General features: G+C 53.0%; 2 protein-coding genes across 2 annotated transcripts in view; both read left to right on the top strand.

Annotated features, from left to right (window-relative positions):
* The window catches only part of PTDSS2 (phosphatidylserine synthase 2), a 41,342-nt gene extending 33,286 nt beyond the window's left edge, over nt 1-8,056 (top strand). The window contains exons 10-12 of the mRNA XM_050897558.1: nt 897-1,042; nt 6,200-6,385; nt 7,234-8,056. Of these exons, the coding sequence (XP_050753515.1) occupies nt 897-1,042; nt 6,200-6,385; nt 7,234-7,378 (477 nt within the window). The 3' untranslated portion in view covers nt 7,379-8,056. The remainder of the gene's footprint in view (nt 1-896; nt 1,043-6,199; nt 6,386-7,233) is intronic.
* Nucleotides 8,057-17,884: 9,828 nt separating this feature from the next.
* On the top strand, nt 17,885-24,085 carry SYT12 (synaptotagmin 12). The gene is made up of 7 exons (XM_050897559.1): nt 17,885-17,921; nt 19,270-19,463; nt 19,791-20,183; nt 22,411-22,626; nt 22,745-22,865; nt 23,101-23,234; nt 23,912-24,085. Exons 1-7 carry the CDS (start codon nt 17,885-17,887, stop codon nt 24,083-24,085), a joined length of 1,269 nt encoding a protein of 422 aa, XP_050753516.1.
* Nucleotides 24,086-26,686: the final 2,601 nt, after the last annotated feature.

The raw sequence follows: 26,686 nt of genomic DNA on the forward strand, positions 1-26,686 counted from the left end.
CCTGATTTCTGCTACATAAAACATTTGCCAAGTTCACATAGCACAACAGACTTGCTGAGGTTCCCATGGTTTGTGGGAGAAGTAAAGTAAATGTGCCTGTGTAAAGAAAATACATGTTTCTCCAAATGGTTACTGTGTGCATACTCCCAACTCTGCACCCTGAAGAAATCGGGTTTTAGGTGCTGGAGCAGATTTTGGAACTGAGAGACTCCATTGAATTTATACTAGTCTTTGGTATAATAATGTTTCTTTTAGCAAAGCCTAGCTTCAGCTGACAGTTTGTAAGCAGCTTCAGGTATTGGCTCACTCTTTTGGATTAAACAGTGCTTAATGCCATTTGTTATCATTTCTTTTGAAATGAGAAACTTGTGTCTACTTGCTCACTTAATCACATTGCCAGGGCAGCTCGCTTGAGAACATTTTGCTATAAATGTATAACCAATTCTCCTAAGTTGGCTTTGGCAGTGACATTTGCATAACTGTGTGAAAAAACGAAGCAAACAAACCCAGGATGTACTGCTTATGCCTCTTGTTATTTTGGGGTTCCCTCAGTCAGATTTTAAATGATAGTGAAAGGACAAGTGGTTGCTTTTAGGATTTGTTATCAGTAGTTCTGCAGGTACTTCAAACTCCCAATAAACTTGTTCAAAATTAGAGGCAGTGCTTGTCCAGGTTTCTGTTGTGTTTTTTTAATACCTCTTCCAACACACAGAAAATTTTTAAAAACCTAGCTGTTCTTGGCCATTATTGCAACTGATGATGGTGCGCTCAGTAATACCGACTAGGACTTTGTGGCGTTAGAGAAATGGTGGGGGGATTCATGCAGGGAGAGAGGGAGATTCCAGGCTTCATTCAGTGAAGTCTTCTGAATGTAATTAAAATGTCCTTTTTCTCAGTTTTTATTGGCAGAGCTGAACACATTTTACTTGAAGTTTGTCCTTTGGATGCCACCAGAACACTACTTGGTCCTGTTACGACTTGTCTTTTTTGTCAATGTGGGAGGTGTGGCTATGAGGGAGATCTACGACTTCATGGACGACCCGTAAGCCAGTCCTCTTGTGTATATATCATGTCAAGCTTCACTTGCTTTATTTTGAATTTGCTCCAGCTTGTTGGCATCCATCTCGGGGCAAGAGTTCAGCTTGTTGGGACAAAAAGACCTAATCCCAAAGCATCTGCTTTTGTGTTCTTTTGTTTTGGAGGTAAAATTCTGACTGCATCTGGTTAGAGAACAGCTGTTGTTAAGGGCATTCTGTGTGCACTGTTTTTAACCTCAGTTTTTAATAAATGATCGCTCTTTTGAGAATGTAATGTGTAAATTAGCTGGAGTGCCACTGGCTTGTGGGCAGAGGAGTACTGAACTCCACTTTCAGATTGGTAGCCAGGAACTACAGTCCTTAGATGTACCTTCTAAGGACAACAGGGCCCAAACTAAAAAAAAAAATGTGTTTCTTAAAGGCGCTTCTTTTCTTGAGCTATCTTCCAGCTGGTCCCTGGTCCTCTGGAGCTCTCGTGGCATCCTCTTGCAGATCAGAGGACCCTTTATAGCAAAGTGTATTGAAGGCGAAGTGCACCCGTACGCAACAGTGCATGTACTTTCAGACTGTTCCTACTTAAGCATCGTATTTGTCCTTCCTGCTTTTGTTTCTGCAGACCATGTAAGACCTGAGAAAGCTTTGTTCTCAAAATCACGTTTTCTTTTAAGTTTTAGTAGTAATGTCACAAATTGCCTGAGCCCACATCTTAAGTCTAAGACAACGTCTGGCTTCAAGGGATGTTCATTGTCTGTCGCTGACCAACGCAAAAAGTGTCTGTGTTCAGAATTTAGGGTTCCAACATTCTATGAAGATCAGTTTCCCTTGCAAGGCTTTGACTCCTAGAACTGGGAAGAAGGGTCAACCCACATTGCTTAGTCGGATTTCAGGACATTCAGCAGTGGCAGGCTGCCCCTGCCTTTGGTGTCGGACCTACTGGTTTGGGACGTGCCTCCAACTCAAAGGTAAGAAGAGATCTCTGCCTCTCACTGGTGAGCTCCTCTCCTTAGCACCATTCACAATCTTCTGGTCTTTGTGTTTGGGTTGGAAAAACTCCTTTGTCCTCTGTTCAACCACATGGCATAACACTGAAATTTAGGAGAATCATCAGTCACCGGTGCCTCATTGCTGATTCAGTTTGTTGCCATTCTTTCAATGAGCTGGAGAAGTTCATCCAGCAAACAGAGACTCTCATCCTGAACTGCATGTCTTCGTCATTGCCACCACCACCTACTGTTCTGTTTCTCTTGGTGGGTAAGGTGACTAGCCCATTCACTTCTGAGGTTCATGGCTCTGCTTGATGCACCACAGAGCTGACCTCATCAGACTGTTCATGCAAAATGGCAGAACCTAGGTTTTTACCTAATATCTTCTCTGCGAAGGCTTTTGCAACTGGACTTCGATTCCTTCGTGCATTTCAGGTCATCCAAGCAGAGATAATCTACCCCTGTTTTACCAACTTAACTGGGTGTATTTTCACTTGCACATCATTTTGAACCAAGGAACTGTTTTGGATTCTTCCTGCTGTGTTGTAGGGAGAAGCTGCTTGGCGAGAGCACACTGTACCAGAGGCTCCCAGCTAACAGCACATGAGAAACCTTCCTGACCTTTTCCTTTTGGAAACTCACTCAACTTCTTAATGGACAAAGGTTGGAATATTCCATTGACCTTCCTTGTCAGAAGCGTGGCTCATTGCCTCGTCTGGTAGTGACGGGATTGTCTGAGATAAACTGATTAGATCTCTTCAGCTAACCTTGCAATATTTAGACTAGAAGGTAGTGAAGTTCAAATATGAAGACTCTCTTTTTCTCATTCAGGATTCTTGGTATCTGCAGACAGTTCTGGGGCTTTGCTTTCAGGAACTTGGTCTGAGCATGGTGACAAAAAGTATTTAGAATTGAAATAGTCCAAGAGGAGGGGTGGTTCTTGAAGCTGTTCTCCAGCTCTTACATACCACGCCACTATTCTGATCGACATACTGCCTCTGAGTTCTTGAGGACTGGCTATGTGAAATGTCCCTGACCAGAAATGTCTTGATGTAAAAGTCTGTGTAGCATTTGACCTTGTCATATCTTCCTCGTTTCTAGTCTTCAAGTCTCTTCCAGGGAGTCTGCAGTGAGGCCATGAATTTTAATCTCATTCATCAAATAAAAAAAGGACTTTTCTTTAAAATCTTTCATGAGTAGAAGGGCAGGAAACCAGCTTTCTTCCTCAGCAGCTTTAGGTTCCACACAGCTCTTCTGCTGGGGTTACCTTTAATTCTTTTGTCAGTGTGCTGTCATAAGCTAGTGAAAGAAAACAATGGCAAATGAGGAAGCAGATCAGCAAAGCAGAAAGCTGACCTAGTCATCTGAACAGCTTGAGTTCACAGTGAGAGATTTGCTGTTTCGTTTTTTCTCTCTATCCACATGTTAAGGCTAGTTTCTGCCTATTTAATCTGTCATACCAGATGAACAACCTGGAGCAGTTTCTGAAGTCCTTTCATCTGAGTTGGTCTAGGCGGGATACTTTTTAAAAAGGAATGCACTCATCCCATCTGCATCAGCAATAACCTACACTTGATTTACTGCATCGTATTTTTTTTTCCAGTGTATTTGGACGATTTTGTGTAGTTTGAACTTATGCAGTGGTGTCAAATATGACTCTTAGGCCTCAGGTTTAAGAAACTTTCTGTTTTGTGTGCTTGACTTGCAATGACTCCCCTGGATTCAGGAGGGGGAAGAGAAGCTCTGTCTGCCCTCCATGTTTAGATCCCTTCCCAAATACTGAGAATCCAAGGGGATGCGGTGGAGCAGATATGTGTGAGCAACAGGAAGATGCCTGCTAAAGGAAGGATGCTCTCCCCAGTGCAGCTGCTGGCATCTGATGAGAAGAGGGGAAGAGAAACTGGGAGCACATGTGCAGTTGCAGCTCCCTCTGCCCCAGCACTGTTGGAGATGCTTGGGGCCTGTTCGAATGTGTGCGAACTGGGCAGCGTACCAGCTGGAGGCAGCAGGGTGTCGGGCAGGCTTCTTGCTCTGCCTAGCAGAGCGAAGCCTTAGCAGAGCAGCCACGCTCCAAGGAAATCCTAATCAAGGATTTGTTAGGTGGCTTCTCTTTCATCCACTGCATGGTGAAACCGGCAAGAAAATATGGCCCAAAGAGCTTACGTGGCTGCTGAATATCACGGCATTTACTAAGTCGGTGCCTCAGCCAGACAGGAGGCTGTACCTCACAGCAGTCATAGACCAGACTAGAATTTCCCATTGCTGCAATGCCCTAGAAGTGCTGCAGAGGTCATCTTAACACATCCATCCCTCTCTCCCCAGCCCTCTGTACGTTTGTTATATGGCTTTGCTCCCTATCTCCTCTGTCCTGCCTCAGTAGTTCTGCCACTTTACACTGAATTCTTCCTGGATGTGTTTCACTTCACATCTTATGCTGTGGCAGGAATGGAATAACACAGTCAGCTGGACAAAAGAGAAAGGACCTGGTAGGAAAACGTACTTCAGAATACACTATGGTTAAGTGAGAGGGCAAGGCCCTCTGCAGAATAGATGCTCCCTGTAATTACAGCAGACATGTAGAACAAAGGCAGAATAAGGAATAATAGAAGGCGAAAAGAACAGCCACCTTTAAGTTTAGTTGGTGGTGCTTCTATTTGCATGGCTCATCTCAGGCATCTTCAGAGACATAATAATCAGTTAAGGTAGTAGGTTTAGGGCTAACAGGAAGGTGCACCAAAGTGTTTCTTCGTGTGGTTTTTAAGTAGAAGGTCCAATCCAAAGGCTGTTGAGAAAAGTTAGTTGTGTGTGCTTGCTGGTGAAACAGTTGGTGATTATGGGATTTGAGGGTATTGCTTTTCTCAAGTTCAGTCTTCCTTGATTCAATGCAGTTGGATTTCAGGAAACATTTAATTAAATCATGCCTTTGGGGGGAAAAAAAAAGGAAAAAAGACATACAACTTCTAGTAGCTTTCCCTTGGTTCTTTCCTCTAATGGGAATAAAATCCCATTTTAGGTTCAGGAGATGGGTGATGGAAGAACAAAAATTTAGTCTACCAAGCGGGAAGTGATGTACTTGACTCTGTGCTGTTGGATAGCACATCTGCATGCACCAGTGGTGCTGCAGCGCGCAGGATTCCAGTGCAATCCAATGCATAAAAAAAGGGCTTGTTCTGTTGCCCAAACAGTGCCCCATTGGGTTATTGACATATGAATCATCTGGTCTGCCAGGTCAGTGAGCTGTACAAGTGTCAACTCTAGAAAGGACATGAACGGACGAGGTCAAGAAGCAGAGGATCTGCCTGGTTTAGATCAAGCAACTTAGCCTATTGCTAGAAACCTGGGTATTACCTGTGAGGGCAGCGAGGTTTCCTGAAAGGCAGCCTGTAGGTATTTTGGGTTTATGTACGTCCCATGCAGGAATAGGTGGCCCAGAAAATGGTGTATTTCCAATCTCTCCTGAATAGATGTCTTGATTCTACTGCAGTTTAATTTCTAGCACTACTGATTGATGAGTCCTTCACTAGACTTGTACATAGCACTGCAGCTTCTCATTGACTTGTCTGGTACTGCTTAAAAACAAACCCTGGGATTAAATATTAGTCATGTATTTGCCCCAAGGTTGCCCCCCAAAAGTGAAACGCTGTCCTTGTGTCTTCCCATATCTTGCCTGTTTTTTATTAAGCTTTCTTCTTTTAAAATCCGTTCAGAGATCACTAGTGACAGCTCATTGAATACCTTTTTGGGAAGAGAGTAAGCTTCAGAATGCAATTATGTAGGGGTTAAATATGGTTACGGCAGTGTGACTTGACGTTTGCAGAGGAAATCTAGGAGTAGAGCTCCTATTTCATACCGTACCCTGAACTTCAGCTGATCTCAGGCTGGTCAGATAATTGTTTTGTGTGCATTTACCAATACCCTGAAAATGGGGATACTTCCTTGCATCATATGATGAAGTTTAACTTTTCATGTGTTTTCAGAACCTCTGAGAGGAAACTTGAGTAACACCAACATGAAAGTTGTCAGCCTGCATAGCCTTAGTACATGTGTAATCCAAACTAGACTTTTAGAGTTGTGCAAAGCTGAATGAAATGATTACCCCAGCTGTCTTTTTATGATTATTTCTCTGAATGCTTGATTTTACAGCAATAGCTTTGTTTTATCTGTGCATTTATTTTGCAGGAAGTTCCACAAGAAATTGGGTCAGCAGGCATGGCTGGTCGCTGCTATTACTGCCACGGAGTTTCTGATTGTCGTGAAGTATGATCCCTATACGCTCACGCTTTCTCTTCCTTTCTACATTACCCAGTGCTGGATCTTGGGGATTATACTTGTGCTCACCTGGACAGCCTGGCGTTTCTTCATTCGGTAAGCAGCGTTTGATGTGCTACGTTCAGGTCTAGCCTGGGTCTTATGGGGTGCATTGTTCCGGACATCCATTCAACAGCAGATCTTCAAATGTATGCTGTCATTAGCCTTCAGTGCCTCCTGAAGATAGACCACAACTCTCTTGGATGGCTAGAGCTGCAGCGTTTTTGTGTAAGGATTATTAAATAAACAGGGAGTTTTCTGTGCATGATCCTGGCAGTGTTCTTTCTGGATCAAGCCTCTGGTAGCTGTGGTCTTTGTGGGACTGCTTGCGTTAGTGTTGCTGTAGAAGCCGGTGAACAGTTAAGTGCCTGACTGTGCCTGGTCTTCCTGGATGAGTGAAGATGGCAGATGAGACCAGTGTTTTGTTTTTCCTGTGCTCTGAGTTAGACAAGACTAAGGTGTTTTGCACCTTCATTGCAAGAACAGTCTGCTGCGTTGCAATTGTCCGAGCTGTCCCAGTGTCAGCAACAAGTGAGCCAAGTTAAATGTGTTTTGGTTTGGATGCTGCTCTGTGCAAGTAAATGAAAAGCAGCTGCACAAGGCTGAAAGAATTACCCTCATCTATGGAGGCGGCCCACTGCAACAGCAGTGGTTGCTCTTGTTGAGCACGCTGTTGTGTTATGCTTCTGAGAGAGGTGATAATAGCCAGACGACTAGCAAGACACTCAAATTTCAAGTGAATCAATGCCGTCAGCAATTTTGGAAATATACAGCCAAAAGACTCAAGTGGGTTAAGTTATCCCAAGGGCACTTGCATCCAGAACAGACTTGCCTCATTGTTTTTATTGTATATTGAAATTGTTTACTCACATCACTGGTTCACATCTGTTTGTTTTTCTTTTTAGTGACATCACTTTGCGGTATAAGGAGATAAGGCGACAGAAGCAAGAGCACAAATATGAAAAGGACAAATGCTTGAGCAATGGTGATGGACACTCATCAATACTGGATGAACAAAATGGGAACAAACTAAGGGAGAGGAAACTTTGAGCAACAGACAAAGGGCTAAACGGAACTCGTAGTGCTCAAGCTGGCCTGGTGGACAGTTTCAACCTTATCCTACCTAACTTGTAATTTTTATTGTTAGCTTTCCAACATGTGAAAATCCTCTTGGGGAAAAGATGTTACTTTGACATACACACCCTTTCTCCTCGTGTACACCTAGTCAGAGTCGGAGAAAGTCTGTGTAGAGGGAAGTCAGAACCAACACCGTTGCAACGAGATGGGATCTTCATTCAAGCGTGTTGTATGTCTTCCTTGAAAACAAGGTTTGGAGACAAGGGGCTTTAAAACAAAGTGCAAAGGGAATCTAGCTGATCTATTTCCAGTAAACTGTGAGATTTCAATTTTGACGTTTGGGCATTAGGAACACTTGTTTTGGAGTGTACAGATACCAGACACAGGAAATGAATTATTTTTTTTCTGCTGAAACTACCTTGAGCTGTGGAATAAGATTGTGTAAAGCGTTCAGCCACCAATTAACAGAACTGCAGCGAGACAAACATAGATAAACTGAAACTTGTGAACAAGTTGCGTAACTTGCACAGAATGTAATACAGTACACTACTGTTACAGCCCCTGTAGTACAGGGGCTATTGCCTTTCTCTAAACTGACTTGCAACATCCTGGAATAGCCTACAATAGTTTTATGTTGTCACAGCTCTAGGGAGACAGACAACTTCTCCTTAGTTCTTTTTTTTTTTTTTTTTTTAATTTTTCTTTTAGTCTTGGTCATCTCTTAAATGTAAGGGAAGGTTAAATAAGAAGGGTCAACCTGCCTTTCCTTCGCTTCATGGAGTAAAACGTATTACAAGCCGAAAACTGGGAGTAACTCCATTGGTCTTAAGTTATTTGCCTTATTCTCAGCGTTTTCAGTTTGCTTACTAAGAGGGTTTCATTCTTGGTGTCTGCTGTACGGGGCATGTCAGGTCAGAGCTGCCCCGTTCCTCCCAAGGTAACTCCAGACTGAGCAATGTCCTGAGTCCAGCTGGAAAAGGCGTACTCTGCAGTCACGCACAAAATAGCTGTTAACGTGCCGCCGTCCCTGCCAAAAGAACAAACTGAGGCAAAGCGCGTCGTTCTTCCCCGAGCACTGTGTAGCAGTGGAGGTCTGCAGGCTAAGCTAGACGGCATTTTTGCTGGTGACTCAGCATCTAGGCAAAGAAACTGGAGACCTGGGCTGCATTTTTTTTTTTTCGGGTCATTATTCCAAAATACAAGTGCTACACTAAGCATCAATTTTGTAACCTCTGCTCTAAGCGTTTGCATTGGCGTCTAAGGCACTGATGTACCTGTGACCGTATCACTTTTTGAATACTGTGATCTAATCTGGCTGTTAAAGGGTATTTTTCAGAGAAGTGTCTATCCAGAAGAAAACGACACAAACACCACCGGTAAAATTTCAGGAGTGCAACCCCAAACTTTTTAAGTGGCGGGAGACTCGCAGAGCTGCTGCCTAGCAAACATCCGCATTTTTGATCCGTTTTGGTCTTGTACGTGAATGACAACCAAAATCTGCATTTCTCCCATGTTTACAGAGTGACCCAAATACTTTCCACCCCTAAAGAATGGGCACTTAGCAGTAGGGCAGTCTTCAATTAATCGAGCAGTTTGGTTGCATCTGAAGAGCTCAACAAATGGAGCGGAGTTTATGGGCCGGGGGGGCTGCCCCAGTTGCTTAGCAGACACAGAGGAGGGTGACCAATATGAGAGGTAGCATCAGGCTTCTTTCTCGAGTATGTACAATGTACTGTGGATAGTCGCTCAACGGCTGCTCTTAAATGATAGTATTTTGCTGCTGTGAGGTAGTGAAGAATATATGGCTGTGTAGCTAGGTGCTGACAAGTTTGTAAACGGGCAGAGAGTGCTGAGTTGAGCAAGTATTTATTTCTATGCCTTTCCACCCGGAGTCGTTCTAGTTCCAGCTTTAGACCAGTCTTACAAACTGTTAACTGATTGTTTGGTAGCTCGTACCAGTGTGTTGTGCTTGTGTAGTCCCAGCTGAGCAAGGCTCAGGTCAGTATATCTCCATTCTGTTTGTGCTGATGAACACTGTGGCCCCTGCTCCGATCTCTTTGCAATACAAGCTCCTGGGTCTGTCTCGCGGCTCGGGTGGTAGCAGGCACACCTCGGGAGGATCTGTCACTGTACCTGCCGCCTCCTCCCCGCCAAAGACCCGCTTAGGTACGTTTGAAACAACTGGTGGAGAATACCTGGTATTCTAGGCATTCTTCTACATATGTTCCCTGGTAACGATTCTGGAGCTTTGACCTAATACCTAAAACACTGACTTGTTTGTCTACATCCATCTAAACAGCTTTTATGGTTAGTCTGGATAACTGAACCGGTGTAATAAAGCGATGTTTGCTGGTGTGTTCTTTGGTACAATGTGTGCGTACTCGTGGTTTCTCTCTTGTCGCCTCGCAAGTGGAACTGGGGGGCTAAGGGGGCTTGGTCTGAATTCCCCTCCAGCAGAATGGCTGTCGAATGCATTGGCGCTGTCTGTAATGGATGCTGGGCCTCAAGGTAACGAACTTGTCCAGATTTTCAGAGAAACGGATGTTACAAGCCCTTGGTCCGCTGTTGTAATTCGGAAATGCTTCTTGCAGTACATTTACAAGGGTGATCTTTCCACTGTAAAGTGGACTTGGGCTATGCACAGTGCGTTGAGTAACTTTGTAGTCTCGGTGCTTCCCTTACAGACCAGCGTCTAGCGTTGCAGGCGGGCTCTAATCATTGCAATCTTGCCTGGTTTTAGGAATCCTTTTGTGATCATCTCTCGGAGAAGTACTCAAAAGCAGCCTCATATGGAGAAGATGAAAGGATGGCTGATAAGCCTCACTTCAGTAACATTTGGGCTGGCATCAAATGAGACCGCCCCTATGGAGATGAAAGAGGCAGCAGTCTCCCGCTTCTATACACATCTGTATCTTGCTGCGCATTTTCTTAGCTTACCTTCTTTGCCAGAAAACTGGAACAAGATATCTTTGTTGTGTGGGTATGCCCTAATATTTGTAGTGAGATTTACCAAAGGTAAGTTGTTGGCTTTAAAAAGGAAAAATGCAGGGGAATGGTCGGGTGGGTGAGAATGTGCTCCGCTAGTGCTGTTGTGGGTGACTTTTTTCTTGCCAGTGGTTTCTCTTTGTTTTGGAGGCAAGCTGGCAGGGGATTTGACACTGCTTTGGGGTGCATAGTTTTGATGTCCCTCAAGCCCGCTTGTGCGGACTGTTGTATTTGTTAAGATTTTAGGTGGTGGTTCCGAGTTGTTAATATCTGATAACTGCCTCTGAGGAGACGACCTGCCTGCACCCTCGTTTCTGTCTCTGCTCGCACATGATGCGGTAGTGCTCCACAGCCCTTAAAAGCCAGTTATTCCCTTCCCCTTGCTGAACACGCACAGCTTTAGTGAGCGTAGCTGTCGGGTTCAATAGCAGAGGGGCTGCCTGAACCTCCCTGGTGTTGCGCAGCGGAGGAGCTGGCCCTGCGTGGTGGCGGGCATGCCGCTGTGGGCGAAGATTCAAGGGGAAACAGCTGCTTCAGAGCATCTGAAGTTAGTCAGCAACCGGCTTTACTTAATGGTTCCAGACGAAGTACCCACTGCATGGGCTCACAGCGGAGGTCTGCTAACTTGGGCGGTCAGAAGACGGCTCAGTGCAAGCAGCCTGTACCCTGCAGTCTCTAAAGCTCTGATTGTCACCCGTTTGTGGGTCCATCTCGCCCCTGCGCCCCCCCAGTCGCTGTTCCAGCTGCCTGTCGTGCTGGGAGGAGGCAGCAAGAGCAGCCAGGGCTGCAGAAGGGTTTCTTTGCTGCCTTTTTTTTTTTTTTTTTTTCCTTGCCCTGTGAATTTTCGGTCCTATTGCTGGCCTTACAGGGCCTGTGTGATGCTTTTGGAATCGTCAGCTTCTGCCACGAGTATTGTTGGGGAGCTTTTCCGGGAGTATTTTGAGCAAGAATAAATAGCTTTACCGCATAGTGGCCTGGCTGGATGTGCCACCAGAAGTAGACGCCAGCTGAGGTCCCCCTGTGGGTACATCCCTGTGGTGGGGAAAAAAATGAGCAAAAACCCCCTGAGGGGTGCGTGGGCCACCTTGCCACTACCTGAACTGCTTGTCTGTTGGTTGTTGGAGGGGTTGGTTTGTCGGTCTGCATCACTGAGCTGCTGTGATTTAATTACCCTCACAGTTATCTGAGGCCTGACCTAAGCACGAGGGTGATGACAAACGCATGCCATCTGTTAGCAAGATGACACTGATGTTTGATGCATTAGTTGGCATCTGTGCGAGGCGGGATAAGTCTTCGGATGCCAAAGCGGGGCCTTTGGAGATTACCAAAACTCGGCCAAGCCCCATCCCATCTAAAGCAGCTCTCTGTAGGCCCGCTGCGGCTGCCTTCGCCGTGAGGCTGGGGCGATGGGGAGCCTTGAGGTGGCCCCGCAAGAGGGTGCTGGTGTCCCGGCTGCGCCGCAGAGAGGGACAGCCTGCCGCGTCCCTTGGAAGCGGGTTTCTAATCGCTGTTGAAGGTGAGGTTTGGGAATTGGGGAAGGAAGCCGTGGCTTGCTCTTTTTTTCCACCTGGTTTTTGTACACCTAGAGCAAGGGCTGCGTTTTGGAGAAGCCTGAGTCCTGGCTGGGCTGGGAAGGCCGATGCTCTCAGAAAGGACCCTTGACTGCAGGGTGAGGCTCCTCTCCCACGCAGGCAGCGTTTTTGGGTTACGGTCAAAACTTGGTCTGTTTTCTCCCTGAAAATCAATTCCCTGCCAGGAAAATCGTGGGACTGTCTCCCAGTGCTGGCCCTCCCTGGATTGACCCGGCGCAGGAGCTGGGGAGCCCTGCGGCTGGGCAGCGGATGGGTGAACTGGCCCTGCCGCTGGCTGTGCTGGGTTTTACTGGGGACTGAAGTCCCTCTGGGGTGTCGCGCTGCTCTGTGGCCAGCCGAGACCGTCGTTGCTTGGGGTGCGTGGGTGTTTTTTCCCCCCACAAAATTGCAATTACTCCGTTTTTCTCCAATTCAAGCAAAGTGAACCTCTTGCTGTTTTGAAATTACTTCTTGCTCCCCTGGAACGGTGGTCTGGCATTTGAGGTGAGGTGGCTGAAGGCATGGTTATGAAGCCAGGGTAAGAAAAGGAAAGATCCCCATCCCTGTCGCGTGAGCGCACGTGTAGGGGAAGTTTGGCTGACGATCCCTTTGTCACAGGCGGGCACTCAGCTTCTGGTCTCCAAACTGCTGAGAGGGCTTTTTGTGCCAAGCCCCGTGCAAATGCCACTCGGCGCTTTGAGGAGAGGCTTCACCTTCGGCTGCGCTGAGGGAGAGGAGAACGGAGGGATTTTCTTTATGAGCAGGCAGAGCCAAGACCTTGCTCCTGGACAACCCCGGTTATGCCCAGGACCCCAAGTGTTGCTGCACGCCCGGCTGAGAGGTGGGATGGCGGAGGGAGGCTCTCCTCCATCCCCTCAGGAGAGAAGAGCAGCCTGGAAGCCTGCATTAGGGACGGGTGAGGATCCAAGGGTTTGGCTCTCGGGTGATGATCCACAGACCCCAACTGTCTTTATGGAAGAGAGCAGCACCCTTCGGGGGGGGGGCAAGAGGAGGGGACGCAGGTCGTGATGGAGAGCAATGCTAAGCAGGGTCCGTGGGGTGAGGGAAGCAGAGCTGAAGGCGCAGAGGTGCCGCAAGAGGCAGCGGAGGGTGTCGGATGGGTGCAGGGGGGGTCCCCCCGGGCAGCAGGAGGTGGGGTGTGGGGCAGCCCGGGCTGGGTGCAGCAACCGGGGCGGGCTGGAGGATGCTGAGGCCGTGAAGCCGGAGCGGGGCCATGCTCTGCCTGGGGAGCCCCAAACTCAAGGGAAGGGGGGGGAGAAGGAAGGCAGAAGCCGTCCCCGGTTCACCCCAGCGTCGGGGGGGTGCCGGGGGGCGGGCGGGGGGGCGGGGCGGCACCCCACCCACCCCACCCCACCCCCCCCAAAGCCCCGGTGGAGCCCGGGGCGGCACCGCCCGCAGTCCCCGCTCCGGCGGCCGCGCCCCCCCCGCCGCCCCCCCCCCCCCCCCCCCCCCGCCATCGGCCAGAAAATGCACCTTTTTCCCCCAAAGGAGCGGTGAGTCGGAGCCCGCGGAGCTCCCTGCCTGCCAGCGCTCAGGGTGGGCAGCTTCTGCCCCTCGGGGGGGACGGGGACGCGGGGGTCGCGGTCCAGCCCCGGGGGGATGCGACACGGGTGACAGCGTGGGGAGGGGTGCGGAGGGGGGGGTAGGTGCACGCTGCCGGGGTTTGCCTTGTGCGCCCAGGGCTGCCCGCACGCAGCGGAGGGTCTCCGGTGTGCGGGGGGGGGGGGGGCTGGCAGCGTCCCTGCTCCCTCCTTGCTGGGTTTTGGGGTGGATTTTTGGGTTTGGGTTTTGTTTTTGTTTTGGTTTTTTTTTTTTTTTTTTTACGGCAACTTCCTAAGGAAAGTTGCCAGCCTGCGGAGCTGGGTGCTGAGAGCCTGGGAGGCAAACCAGAGCGAGAGACCCTCTGCGCCTCCCCCCCAGACCCCCCCAAGTCTCCAGGCGCCCCTCGCCCCGCTGCCCTGGCGCGGCGGTGGGAGAGCAGAGCCATCTTCTCGCCAGCCCCGGGGAGCAGCGGTTCCCTCTGCTTGTGCCGCCCCTGCTTATGGCAATCCATATGGCCGCCTAGGAGCATCTCTGGGCAGAGGAGCAGTGGCCGTCGTGTCCCTCCGTCAGCCCCGAGTGGGAGAAACCAGGTGGGAAACGCTTTCCAGACCGACCTCGCTTGCTCCTGCGGGGAGCCGGGTGGCAGGGGGGGTTGCTTCTCCTCCCCTGCTTTGCCGAGGGGTTTGGGCTGGGTTCGAGCAAAACCTTCAGGAGGGTCTGGCCAGCTCGGAGAGCGTGCCTCTCCCTGGAGGGTGCAGAGACCGCCCAACTCATTGCACTAGTGAGCAGGAGGTGCAGCCCGCAGCCTCCCTTGGCCGGCCGGCCCTGCAGCCGGTGCTCGAAGGGGAAGGAAGAAAAGCCTGGCAGCCGATCCCGAATCTCCAGTCTCCTGCAGTGAAGCATCCCAGCCTGTCCCCCATCGAAGCGGGGGCCTGCTTACATCCAGGAGCCATCCCCGCTGAACTCAAAATCCATAGGGAGCTCTGGGAAGCGAGGAGCTGGGCAGCGCGAGTGCCGGCTCCCCGAGACTTGCCGCTGCACCGTCACTCTGCTGCTTCCCCGTCTGGGCTAGCTCAGAAATTGCTGCATTTCTCTCTCCTCTCGGGCACGGCTGGGGAGCGAACACGCTGCTGCCGCCGCTCAGCTGATGCTGGAGGCTGCGAGGAGGGTCCCCGCTCTTCTACGCGGAGCCCCAAGGATTTTTTACCTGCCCAGGTAAAATACAGCAATAGGCGTTGGGAAGGATCCAGACTCTTGCCGGTTGCGAAGCCGGCGTTTCCCGTGCCGAGCCTCGTGGCCGTGGGAGGTGCAGGGTGGCACGGGGCCGTCATCTTTGGGTGAAAATCAGGTGGGATCGGTGCACCGCTTGTTGCCCGAGGTGTAGGTCTGCCGGGGAGGTGGCTGCTTCGTCTGCTGCGGCTCCAGCGGTAGGATGGGGAGGGCAAGAGGTGAGCGAGTTTGGGGTCGTGCATGAATGGGGGGCAGAGCCCAAATCTTTGTGTTTTGTCAAGTTTTGGATGTGTCTTTATTTTTTTTGACAAACCTGCCAGCAGCAAACTTGATCCTACTTTTCTGCCTTGCGGATCGAGGCCAGACAGGGCTTTCCCCCTCTGGCAGGAGAGGGATGGAGAAGGATGGAAAAGCCTTGCTCAGAGCCCGGGATGGGTGCGTGCGAGCAGCAGGGTCGGTGCGGGGAGAGAGGAGGGGTGTTGCTGGAGAGCCAAGCTCACCAGTGAGAAGAGTTTAGCCCGGTCTCAGGCAGCCAGCAAAACCGGGCATTGGTGTCTGGGTTAGGGCAAGAAGGGAAGGATGAACACGGAGATCGCTGCTGCGCTTTAGAACTTGGATTGTGACATTTTGGGATGGCAGCATGCTCCGGAGGGTGTCTGCATGGCGCGGGGCCGTACCCATGTTGGTCCAGCTGCTCTGGGAGCAGCAACTGGGGTTTCTGTGCGAGCTGTTTCGGACCCCAGACGGTCACAATGCCAAAACAGCAGCGAGGTGTCAAACCCCCCTAAGTCTGGGGGGAGGCCCCCCTCTTCCAGAGGGAACACGTGGCTTTGTTGCTGTTTCTCTCCCTGCATTGAGCCATTTTATCATCGCCCCCAAGCAGGAAAAGGTATCCCGAGCTCTGCAGCAGCTCGCAAGGAAAATGAAGCTGCCCCGTCCCTCAGCAGAGGGATGCTGCAGCGGGTGGAGGAGGCTCTGCACCCTCCGAGCTGGGGCTCTGCCGAGCCTCGAGGTCTCCACGGAGGGAAAACCAGCCGTCCCTGTGCTGCCGGCGGTGGGAGAGCGGTGCCTGTCCCCTCCTAATCCCTTGGATTTGATTTCCCAGGAAGGGATTTGAAAGGCAGGTGGGGGGGACGACAGAGCATCTCGGTGAAACACTCGCAGGGAAGAGCTTAGTTAACATAAAATGCAAAAAATCCCTTCCCCGAGCGCCTTGCACCTTCATTTGCTCACTCAGGAAAGGCTGATGTTGTTTTGCTAATAGGAAAATACCACCTAACTTAATTCCTGTGCTAAACACTGCAGTCAGTTCGTGTTTCTCTGGGTAATGCCTTGGAAATCTGCTTAAGTTGCTGCTTAGAGCGCGTTAGAAAAGGATGTTTTGGGGGAAAAAAGCTTTGAAAGAAATGGAAAATTGGAAGTTGTTTCTAATCTCCAAAAGAAATTGGAAAGAAATGGAAGGCTTTTAAAAGGGATGTTTGCCCTTCTGCAGAGAAAGTTGGTCCTGAAAACCTCTGTATTTTCGTATTAAAAAAAAGCCACCAGGAAACATCAAAAGAAATGGAGCCTCTGACTTAGGCACGGTAGTTTTTCAGAACATATAAAGAGGCTGTTTTGGGTAAATCTCCGTAATGTTGCACTATTAAGATGTCAGTGTGGATTTCCAGCGCTAAACAGCAAAGTGTCCCTTAAGCTGAGCTCAGTCCATACGTGACACGAGTGTAGCACGTTCTCAGCCAAGATTTTACTGCGTTTATCCGCTGCACACAGAGGTTTATGCCTGAGAAGGAGGCTGGGGGATGAGACGGGCAGCTCCCAGCCCTGTCCCAGCCTTGCTGTCGTTTTGGGTTAGTGGCTCGATTACATTTAGAAAAAACCCTTCCTCCTGCTGTTACCTCAAGGGTGGACCGTGTGGCCCTTGCAGAGGGGGTCCCCCAGCCACATCAGGCCAGCGCGGCTGATATATTACACTATAACACACTGCATTTTCCCTCTTTAACTATTAAGATTCAAGCCTGGATGGTTTTGAGGGGGCTGATCACCCCCACAGTGCCTGAATGTGTGAGCACGCGAGGTGAGCTGGAAGGTGGTACCCCAATATAGAGCCGACCGTCCATCCGAGGCAAATCCAGCTCTTCCTCCCACGTGACGAGCGGGCTTTGGGGCTGTGTGAGTTTTGCAGAGGGTTTGGGGGTGCTCCGAGGGGGACGGTGGGGAGATTTTAAGCGCGGTGCTGAAGCTGTGTCCCTGGGCTTGGGGTTCGGGGATTGCGGTCCGTGGGATCGCACCAGCGCACCGTGCTCCGTGATCTCGTGGCACAGATGCCGGGAAGCAAGGCGGGTGCTGGCCCGGTTCCTGTTGGATTTGCTTGTTGGGTGTTTGCAGGGGATCCCAAACCCCCTCTGCATAGCGGGAAATACCTGGCTTGGATAAATCCCCTTCGGCATCGCCCGATGCCGTCGCTGGGATCTCTCAGATGAGCGGCTTCCTGGCATTTAGGATGGATCTCGCGTACGACTCACCGGGCAAAACCCCTTTGGGGAGGAAAGCAATCGAGCTTTCCCGCTGCAGGAATTGATTCCTGGGGAATGGCATCATGTAAACCCTGCAGCGACCCAGAAATGGGGCTGCTCCTCTTGCACGTGGCCACGGCAGAGCCGCAGGCGCAGAGCAGCCCCTCGGGTGAGGCAGAGGAAAGCCGCGGAGGGCAAAGGCGAGATTTAAGCTGGAAAAGAGATGAGAAAAGCAGCAAAGGGCTTAAAGGGCTCCTGGAGGGGAGACGTCCATGCAAAGAGTGATTGAAAATGTCACCCGTTAAATACTCCCGAGGTAAATCATGCGTCTCTGCATCTCGGCGTGGCCACTCTCCTGGTTCCCGTGGGGTTTGAAACCCTTCTTTTAGCTTCTTTTTAGTCCCTTCTTTAGCTCCTCTGTTAGTGGCTGAGATGCTTTAGCACACCTTTGCTCTGTGCCTGGAAAAGGAGCCAAGGCCCGGAGCGATGGAGGGGGAGCAGCTATTTAGCATCCCTGCTGAAAAGATCAAAAGGCAGCTATGTTTTAATTTTTTCCCTTTATCCTAACTCATTGTCTCACGCGTTGCAGGCTGTCCCGCTAGTGGGGAGCGTTTGCCATGGACAACGGTCACGTAAGCAGATACCACTTAAGCAGTGAGTACCTCTGAGCGAGCCCCGGGGAAGGGTTTTGGGGGCAGAGCTGGCCGGGGCTTGCAGCCGAGCTGCTCTCGGGACGGATTGCTGATCCTCGCTGCTTTCTGCAGGAGCACCCCTCTGTGGCACGTGCACACAGGCTTTAGTTTCCCAACACAAGGGTAAAACCCTTAAAAACCCCCAAGCTTTCCAGCATTCGGTGCTCAGCCCTAGAAAATGGGCAGGTACGAGCAGGAAGTGGGTTTCCAGCTCAGCTGGGATTTGTACCTGGAGTTATTCTGAAGTAGGAGCCAGTAAAGGGTTATTTTGCCCCAATTTTGCCCCCCTGCCGTGGCAGGAGCGTGTGAACTCCTTGGAGATGGACGGCACCGAAAACCTCCGTGCGCGGGAGTGCCCTAGGAAGCTGCGGCGCTTCCCCCGGCATCCTTAGCCAGGGATGCGGGGGATAGATCGCAGCCCTTTGCAGAGCCTAAGGGCTTGGGGTGGAGGAAGCAGTCCCGCTGCTCGGATGTGATGTGGGAGTAAAGCCTGGCTTGGGCTTTTTCCGGCTCTGAAGCTGCTGCTGAAGGAGGGAGCGCCGCGGCGTGACGCGGGAGGACTCCCCGGCAGCGCTCTGTAACGGGGAATCTTCCCCCCCCCCCCCTTTTTTTTGTGTGTTACACTGAGTGATTGGTGTTGGTTCAGTCGCTGGTGTGATGGAGGCTGGTGCAATGCAGCAACAACTGCTCAGTGTACCGTCGCAGGGCTGCTGTGTCCTCCCCGCTTTGCAGCCGCAAGCCTGGGCTTTCTCCTCCCTGGATCCCGTCAGCAGCAGTTGTGGGGTTTTCCCCCCTGTTTCCAAAAGCTTTTTGTTTGGGTTGGTTTGGGGTTTTTTTTTTTTCCTATTTCTGGATTTTCTTGGCATCCCCGGCCCGTGGGAAACCAGGCAGGGGTGAGGGTTTCCCTGCGGTGGAAAGGGCGATGCAGGCGTGCACTGAGCGCATCTGTGAGCGGGACGGACCCGTAGCCGGTGAAAGGACCCCCCCGCGCCCCTGGGGTGATGCAGGAATTCCCTGATTTTTCCTTGTTTGCTGGGGAACAGGGCTGAAACACGTGTGCACCTCCCCTCCCAGGAAAGCAAAGAGAGGACTGTGATTTTTTTTTTTTTCGTTTGTTTATTTTTGGCTTGCAAAGCTGCTGCCTGACACCATTTTGCAGCCGGCCCCAGTGAGATGCTGGGGTTTATCCTCCCCCTTGGCCGATCCCATCCTCATAGCTTAGAGCTGAGTTTCTGGTGTGGAAGCAGCAGAGGAGGGAGCCTCTGCCCTGGGGTTGCGGCTGGCTCACGGTGCCTCTCGTCCCCTCGCAGTCGCCACGAGCCCGCCTCGGTGGGAGATCGGCATCTACGCCGCCGGCGCCTTGGTGCTGCTGGGGATAGCCGCTGTCAACCTCTGGAAGCTCTGGCGCTCCGGCAGCTACCCGGCGCCTTCCCCCTTCCCCAACTACGACTACCGATACCTGGAACAAAAGTACGGGGCGGTGTATTCGGACATCAAACACAAGGTAAAAGGGCAGAAGGTTTGGCTCGCCTCCTTTCCCTTTGCAATACGCGAGCTGCTGGAGGGGCAAAAATATCGCCCGCGTCCTCTCGCGGCTGGGGAAAAGCCACGGGCGGCGATCTGGTGCTGCTGGAGAGTTTGGGGGGGTCGGCGCGGAGCTGGGAAGCAGGGCTTGGGAGCTGCAGGAGGTGCGGGGTTTGCTGGCGCGGCAGCTTGAGGCCAAGCAGGGGCCGTACGGCATCCAAAAAGGCGCCAGTGAATCCCAGCTGTCCCCGGCTTTGTACGAAGGGATGGGATTGCATCGCCTGGTTTTTCCCTTCCCTGTCCGCAGCGAGGGATGGCCCCGGGCTCGCAGAGGGCGCTGGATAAGACCTCACCCATCCGCAAGACCAGCCTGCGGGCAGACGACACCTTCGAGAGCATTAACGAGCTGGGGAGCCTGGAGCTGATGAGCAAAGACCTGGGCTTGGCCTCCTACGGCCCCTTGAAGAAATCCATCTCGGCCGACTCCCTCAGCTCCGTCTCCTCCATCGGGAACAACTTCGGGCAGGATTTCACGGTGGGGCAGGTGGAGGTCTCCATGGAGTACGACGGGAAGGCGGCCGCCTTGCACGTGACGCTGCTGCAGGGCAAGGACCTGCTGGAGAAGGAGGACGCTCGCTTCGAGTCCTGCTTCATGCGCATCAGCCTGCTCCCGGCCGAGCAGATCGTCGGCATCTCCCGGGTGAGCCGCTCGCCCCGCTCTGCACGAAACCCCCGTGTGTACGTGGCATCGCTCGCCACGTGCCCGCTGCAGCCTTTGCTTTTGGGTCGCAGCGTCCCTTGGCCAAGCTCCCCGAGACAGCGATGGGGCCTTGGGAGCTGGGAGGTCCGGGCACGTTGGGGCTGGGTGCGGTTGGCGCAGGATTTTTGGAGCTCTGCTCAGGGCGGGGAGGTTTCAGCGTTCTGCAGTGTCAGGGGGTCCCGGATGGGTTCGTGCATCAGAGACCCGGCAGAGGCAGAAATTTCTCCCTCTTGACTGGGATGTGTGATGACTTCGTTGTCTCTGAGCGTGGCTGGCGGCAAGTTTTCCTGCTCGACTTTCCCTGCGCCGGGGGCCGGGGATGGCTGCGGAAGGTGGAGGAAGCGGTCTGGGGCGGGATTTGGGGAGAGGCGGCGTTTTGGACACGCGCTGCCAGCGTCGTGCCTTGTCCCCGTACGCTCGATTCACTCGAATGAAGCCCGAGCGCGGTGCCCCGCAGCCGCGATGCTTCCCCTCCCCACGCGGGATGCGGCGGCCGAAGAGCCGGGCGGCTGCACCGGCAGGGCCAGAACCAGGGATGGTTTGGGGGCAAAACCTCCCTTTTTTTAAAAGCTGCTCTCGGAAAGCAGGAGCCTCAGTTTTCTTTCAGCAGCTGCTTTTTGCAAAGCTCAGGGTCAGCCTGTTTGATTTAATCAGGATATTCCAGAAAGGAGCAGAAAGCTTCATCTCACTAAAGAAACCTTTCCATGGGGGTGGAGGTACCGTTCCAGCAAGCACAAAACCACTGCCTTTAAAATATTTCCACAGCGCCCTTTTAAGATCATTTTTCCATCCAAAGATCAGGCTCTTTATTTATGCTCTGGAGATATTTATTATTTAGCATCATTATTTATAATTCACCAGTGCTATTTACCCTCTTTTGCCGTCCTGAGACAAGTCATAAAGACACATTCGGTTCTTTTCCTTTAATGCTTTACAGTACTTACGGGTTTGGGTTTTTTTCTTTAAAAATAGCAGCTAACATTTCTGTTGTACCTTTCATCCAGAGATCCCAAAATATAATGTTGGCTGCAGACAGATAGTCATCAGTGCTGTAAAGCAGAGCGCTGCAAATCTGCTCTTCCTATAGAGGTACTTTAATCCCCCGGGGACTCTGGAGGTCGGCGGTATCCGATGGGAGAGCATGGGACTGCTGCGCTAGGAAGGGGCTGATGGACGGCACGGCCTCGTGAGCTGCTTCGTGTCCTCCATCCCAGGGATGGAGCACGTCTAGGAGAAGACAGACAGACGTGAGAAAGTCCTGGGGATGAGATGAACCATCTCCCCGCCGCTGCTGGGGAGTCCGGGTGCCTCTTGGGGCGATGAAGCCCGATGGGTTCAGGGCTGAGCCCCCCAGTCCCGCAGCAGGATCCCTTTTCCACCGCAGCACCCGGCTTTGGATGGGGAGTGGGGAGCTGGTGGCTCCGCTTTGCTCCGCGCCGTCCAAGGCTGCGGCTTTCCATCCCGTGGGAGCACCGGGCCTCCTTTTAGGACAGAACCCTGATTTGTGGGTGGTACCTTGGATGCTGAAAGAAATAGGGCTGGAGTAGGGGAAAAACAGTCTCCAAAGCCATGATTTCAGAGCAGTTCCCCCCCCGGTGCTTTGGGACCAGGTAGTGACCAGCACCCTGCAGGATGGGGCTCCGGGGAGTTGCTGCTGTGTTTGCTCTGAGTGAATGACATGACGTAGAGACGATGTCTGGCAAAAAGCATCGCTCCCATTTGGCACGTTTAGGGGTTGCGAAGCCTGTCGGCTCCGGCTCGGAGCGGGGCTGGGGGTTACACCCCCTGGGCCAAATCCTGTAGCCTGGAGTGGCCAAGCCAACCACACATCCAAGCTCCCAGGGCGCAGGGATGCCCGGCTCTTGCATCTGAGAGCACCAGATCAACCTTAAATTTTTAATTAAAAGAATCAACGGGTAACAGGGCAGGTCACGGCCCCTATTTTCTACCCCAGTCGCTGAGCGGCTGCTGTGGTCAGGTGGGAAATAACTTTTTGTCCCCATCGAGGCTGGGACCCCCCAGCTCCTTTGGGCTGGGCGATGCCCTGCCCTTACCGCCCCAAAGCCACGCGCTCCTCGCAATTCCCACGAGAGAAACGGGGCAGATCTCTGATGCGGCCCCAAACCGGTGGGTATCAAAGCAATCCCCCCCCGCTTCCCCACGGCAGATTCAGCGGAGCGCCTACGCCGTGGCCTTTGACGAGCGCTTCTCCATCCCGCTGGACCCGGCGGCGCTGGAGGAGAACAGCCTGCGCTTCTCTGTCTTCGGCATCGACGAGGACGAGAGGAACGTCAGCACCGGCGTGGCCGAGCTCAAGCTCTCCGACCTGGACCTGGCCACGCGTCCCTTCAACGCCTGGCTCTACCTGCAGGACATGAACAAGGTGAGCTGGGGCGGGGGGGGGGGGTGCGGAACATCTCCCACCCGGGCTTTTTGGGGGGGTGAGGTTCTCCTCCCTGCTGGGCTGATGTTGATGGGTGATGGGACGTTGTGTCCCGCAGGCGGTGGACACGGTGGGGGAGATCCTGCTCTCGCTGAGCTACCTGCCCACGGCCGAGCGCCTGACGGTGGTGGTGGTCAAAGCCAAGAACCTCGTGTGGACCAACGGCAAAGTGACCGCAGGTGAGCGGGGGATGCCGGGTGGACACAGGCGTCCCTTGGTCTTCTGCGGGCTGGAGGTGGGCTTTCATCCTGGCTTATCCTGCTACGCTACACGGATATTTATTGGAGTGGCTCCTGTTGAGGACAGACCCTACCAGGAAGGTCCACCAGAGATGGTGGACCCCCACTTTCTCCGTATCGCAGGGGAAACGCGTGACTGACCCCGGGGTTTTTCTCTCCCCCCTACCCCGAGCAGATCCCTTCGTCAAGGTGTACCTGCTGCAGGACGGGAGGAAGATCAGCAAGAAGAAGACGGCGGTGAAGAGGGACGACACTAACCCCGTGTTCAACGAGGCCATGATTTTCTCGGTGCCGGCCATCGTGCTCCAGGTCCGTCCCGGCTCAGGGGCCACGTCCCACCGCTCCTCGAGGTCCCCAGATCCCTGCGCTAGTGAGGGCTTCTGGGGCGTGAGGGGTTCTGGGGGGGTCGTAGGAGCTGTGGGGTGGGGGCCGTATATGTGCCTATATGGTTTGGGGGGAGGTATGAACGGGGTAGGGGGTGTAGGGGGATGTGTATGTATGGGGGTATGGATGTATGGGGTGTGGCTGTTGGGGGGGGAATGTGTATGTGCGGGTTGGGGGACATAGGAGGATGTATATGTATAGGGTATGGTTGTGTATGTGGACGGGTGCATATATGGGTTTAGGGGATGTGGGGAAAGTAGGAGGATGTATAAGTATAGCGGGGTATAGGAGGATGTGTATATACGGGGTACGGTTGTGTATGGGGATAGGCATATATAGTTTACAAGTATGGGGAGGTGGGTATGGGGATGTGTATGAATGGGGTGGGGGTGTAGAGGGGTGTGTATATATGGGGTATAGCTGTTTTGGTGGGTGTGCATTTATGGGGTGGGGGTTACAGGGGATGTGTATGTATGGGTTAGCATTGGGGGCTACGTTTGTGTGCACATCTGGTTGGGGAGGGTGTGGGGATATGTATATATGGGGGGGCGTCAGTGCTAGCAATGCAGTGACCGCTGTGACGGCCTCGTGCTCCCCCGCAGGACCTGTCCCTGCGGGTGACGGTGGCCGAGTGCGGCGAGGACGGCCGTGCCGACAACACGGGCCACGTCCTCATCGGCCCGGCGGCCAGCGGGATGGGCATCACGCACTGGAACCAGATGCTGGCCACGCTGAGGAAGCCCGTCTCCATGTGGCACCCGCTCCGGCGAAACTAGGCTGCTGGCGGGGGGGGGAGCCCGTCGCACCCCCGGGGTCCTGCACCCCGACACCGGCTCTGCCCCGGGGATCAGCGGGCAGAGGGGGGGCTCTGCCTGGCCGGCGGCTCGGCTGAGAGCCCCCGCAACACGGTGTCTGCAGCCGGGCAGGGGCTGAGCGAGACTTTGCAGCGCTGCAAAGGCAGAGCTGCCGGCACACCTTGGCCGGAGCATCTTGCTGCCGAAATATTCGGAGGACGGAACAACTCCTTGGCTGCGTCTCTCCCCATCCGGGTCGGCCTCGCATGCGCTGGGGGCTGCGAACAGACCTGCCAAGAAAGGAGCGCTCCCTTCAAATGGACCAAAACCAGCAAAAACCTCCCCAAACCGCTGCCCGGCCACCGGCCGGGCTCCCGAGCATCCCGCATGCTCCCCAGCGGCCCCCCGAAATCGGTGGTGCCCTCGAACGTGGGCTCCGAGGGCTGCCGGGGAGGGGGGGATTTCTTTGGAAGGCGGTTTTTGGTCGAACGGGGCGGGGGGAAATGGAGAGGGGGTTGATAAAGTGCCGGCATGGCGTGGTTTCTCTTGGTGCGTGTGGTTTTTCTGTTGGGTTTCGGAGGGATTTTGGTGCGCTGCACCGGGGCTGAAACGTGTCCAGTGAGAATGGAAAAGGGGAGAAATAACAGCAGAAAAAGCAATTGTTACTATATGTGGTTTTTCCTGCCATCTTTTTTCAAGCAGAGTAAATCTCTGCCCATCTCTCCGCTGGCTGCAGAGGGGTGTCTGGACTTGACGAGTGGTTTTTCAGCCTCTTAGGTTTGAGGTCAGATCCAGGCTGAGAGTCATCCCCCAAAGGTCCCACATGATCCGGGTCAGCTTTTCCCACCCCGGCCCCTTTTCCCAGCTAAACTAACCCTCAGGGCTGCGCGTAACAGCACGGCAAATTCCTGCTCTTTTAACGCAAATCTCTCAACGGCGGGCAGGGGGGCGGTTATTTCTTACAGCCCCTAGTCCTGGAGTCATGCTTTGACTTGCTCATCCCAAAGTTTGCTCATTTTATCCGATATCTGGATGCAGAGAGGAACGTCTTGGCCCTGTGACCGAAGGCAGACAGGAGAGACCCCTAATGTTGTAATTTTTAAGCCCAACTCCTGTTTCAGGGGGAAGGGAGGGGGAAAAATCTGGATCCCGTCTGCTCGTGGGCTCCTGGCCCAAGCAAGGACCAGCCCCTGGGTAAGGTTTGGTTCTGGGGGGAGCTGATGCCCACCCTGTTTTGCGGAGGGTGACAGATGGAGGGCTCCGACGGAGCTGCCCCATGGCACGGGCTGGTGGGCAGAGGATGCCCTGGGGACGCATCCCTCGCTTGCACCGGAGCCCCGGCTTTTCTCCGCCTGCAGAATGCTGGCGGAAAGCCAGGCAGGGAAATCTGGGGGTGTTTGGGGCTGTTTGCCAGAAAGCCGGTGCCATGGGGTGAGCACGGCCAGGGATGCGGTTGCTTGAATGATTTGAGCAGGAAAACAAAGTGTGAATGAGCCACTTATCCCTGATTAAAGATAACACTGTGGTGGTACCCTGAGCTGGCAGCAATTTTCCCTTCTGCTCATCTGTCTTCTCTGCCTGACCTTCATTTTGGGACGAGGCTGCGATTTCTCTGTTGCGCCTTCCCCCTCCGCAGCCCCTCGCAGGCACCGCTCTGCCTCTTTCCCCCGTATACGCCCAGCACCGCTCGCCGAGGCGCAGATTTTCTTCTCCCGCGCTCCGTCTCTTCCTCCTCCCCACCTTTCCCTCCAGGAGCCCCGATGTCCCATCTGCTGCCGTGTGAGCCGGTGCCATCCCTCCGCGGGCTGACGCACAGCCGGCCCCGGGGACCAAGGCACGAGCCAAGGCGATGCTCGGAGCCGAGGTAGGTGCAGGCAGGCCGGGTTTGCCCAGGACTGGGGCTGCAAATGGAGGGTTTTTTGGAAGGATGAGGTTTACTGAAGGATGAGGAAGGGTTTTTTTTTAAGGTGTTCACAGCCTGTACTAACAGGCACTGAGATTTGGGGGAAAATTTGCTTATTAGCTACCTGATCTAGTAGTTGGGAAGAGAGACAGACATAGAAACGCTTGGCTATGTTGCAGCCCCTGCAAACTGCTGAACCTTTGGTCAGGATGAGATGAGTGCCTTCCCCTGGTGCTGAAATCACTGGTGGGAGAGATTTGCGATGTTCAGCCCCAAAATGACGGGGCATGCGTCGTTTGGGGCTTTTTATTGTGCGCCTCTCCAGCCACTCCTCTGTGGAGGCATCTCAGCACCTTTTCCTTCATCCTGGGGCCTGCATGTGCCGCCCTGGGGACAAAAAGTGGCTGCACGAGCTGTTCCTCAGGGGGTGGTGGACCCTGTGCGATGCATCGGTACCCGCTCGGAGCCATCAAGGAGAGGGGATAGGGCAGGGGGCTGCGGGTGGATGGAGGCATGCTTTGGAGATGAGGCTCAGCAGGCAGAAAACAACACGGGGGATGGATTCGTTTTGGGGGGGGAACAGGTCCGGGAGGGACAGGCGACGCTGAACGCGAGGCTCCCTCCTGCCTGGGAGGGCTGCACAAAGCTCGCACGGCCGTACCCTGCCTTCGCCGCTGTGG

Source organism: Gymnogyps californianus, chromosome 5 (assembly GCF_018139145.2).
Source record: "Gymnogyps californianus isolate 813 chromosome 5, ASM1813914v2, whole genome shotgun sequence".
Lineage (NCBI taxonomy): Eukaryota > Metazoa > Chordata > Aves > Accipitriformes > Cathartidae > Gymnogyps > Gymnogyps californianus.

What these genes read in the sequence shown, in the direction of transcription:
- SYT12 (XM_050897559.1), top strand. Translation starts at nt 17,885, where the DNA reads ATGGACAACGGTCACGTAAGCAGATACCACTTAAGCA. An exon ending in ATTCGGACATCAAACACAAG is followed by an intron (nt 19,464 to 19,790) that starts GTAAAAGGGCAG and finishes CCCTGTCCGCAG; the next exon opens with CGAGGGATGGCCCCGGGCTC. An exon ending in TGCCGGCCATCGTGCTCCAG is followed by an intron (nt 23,235 to 23,911) that starts GTCCGTCCCGGC and finishes GCTCCCCCGCAG; the next exon opens with GACCTGTCCCTGCGGGTGAC.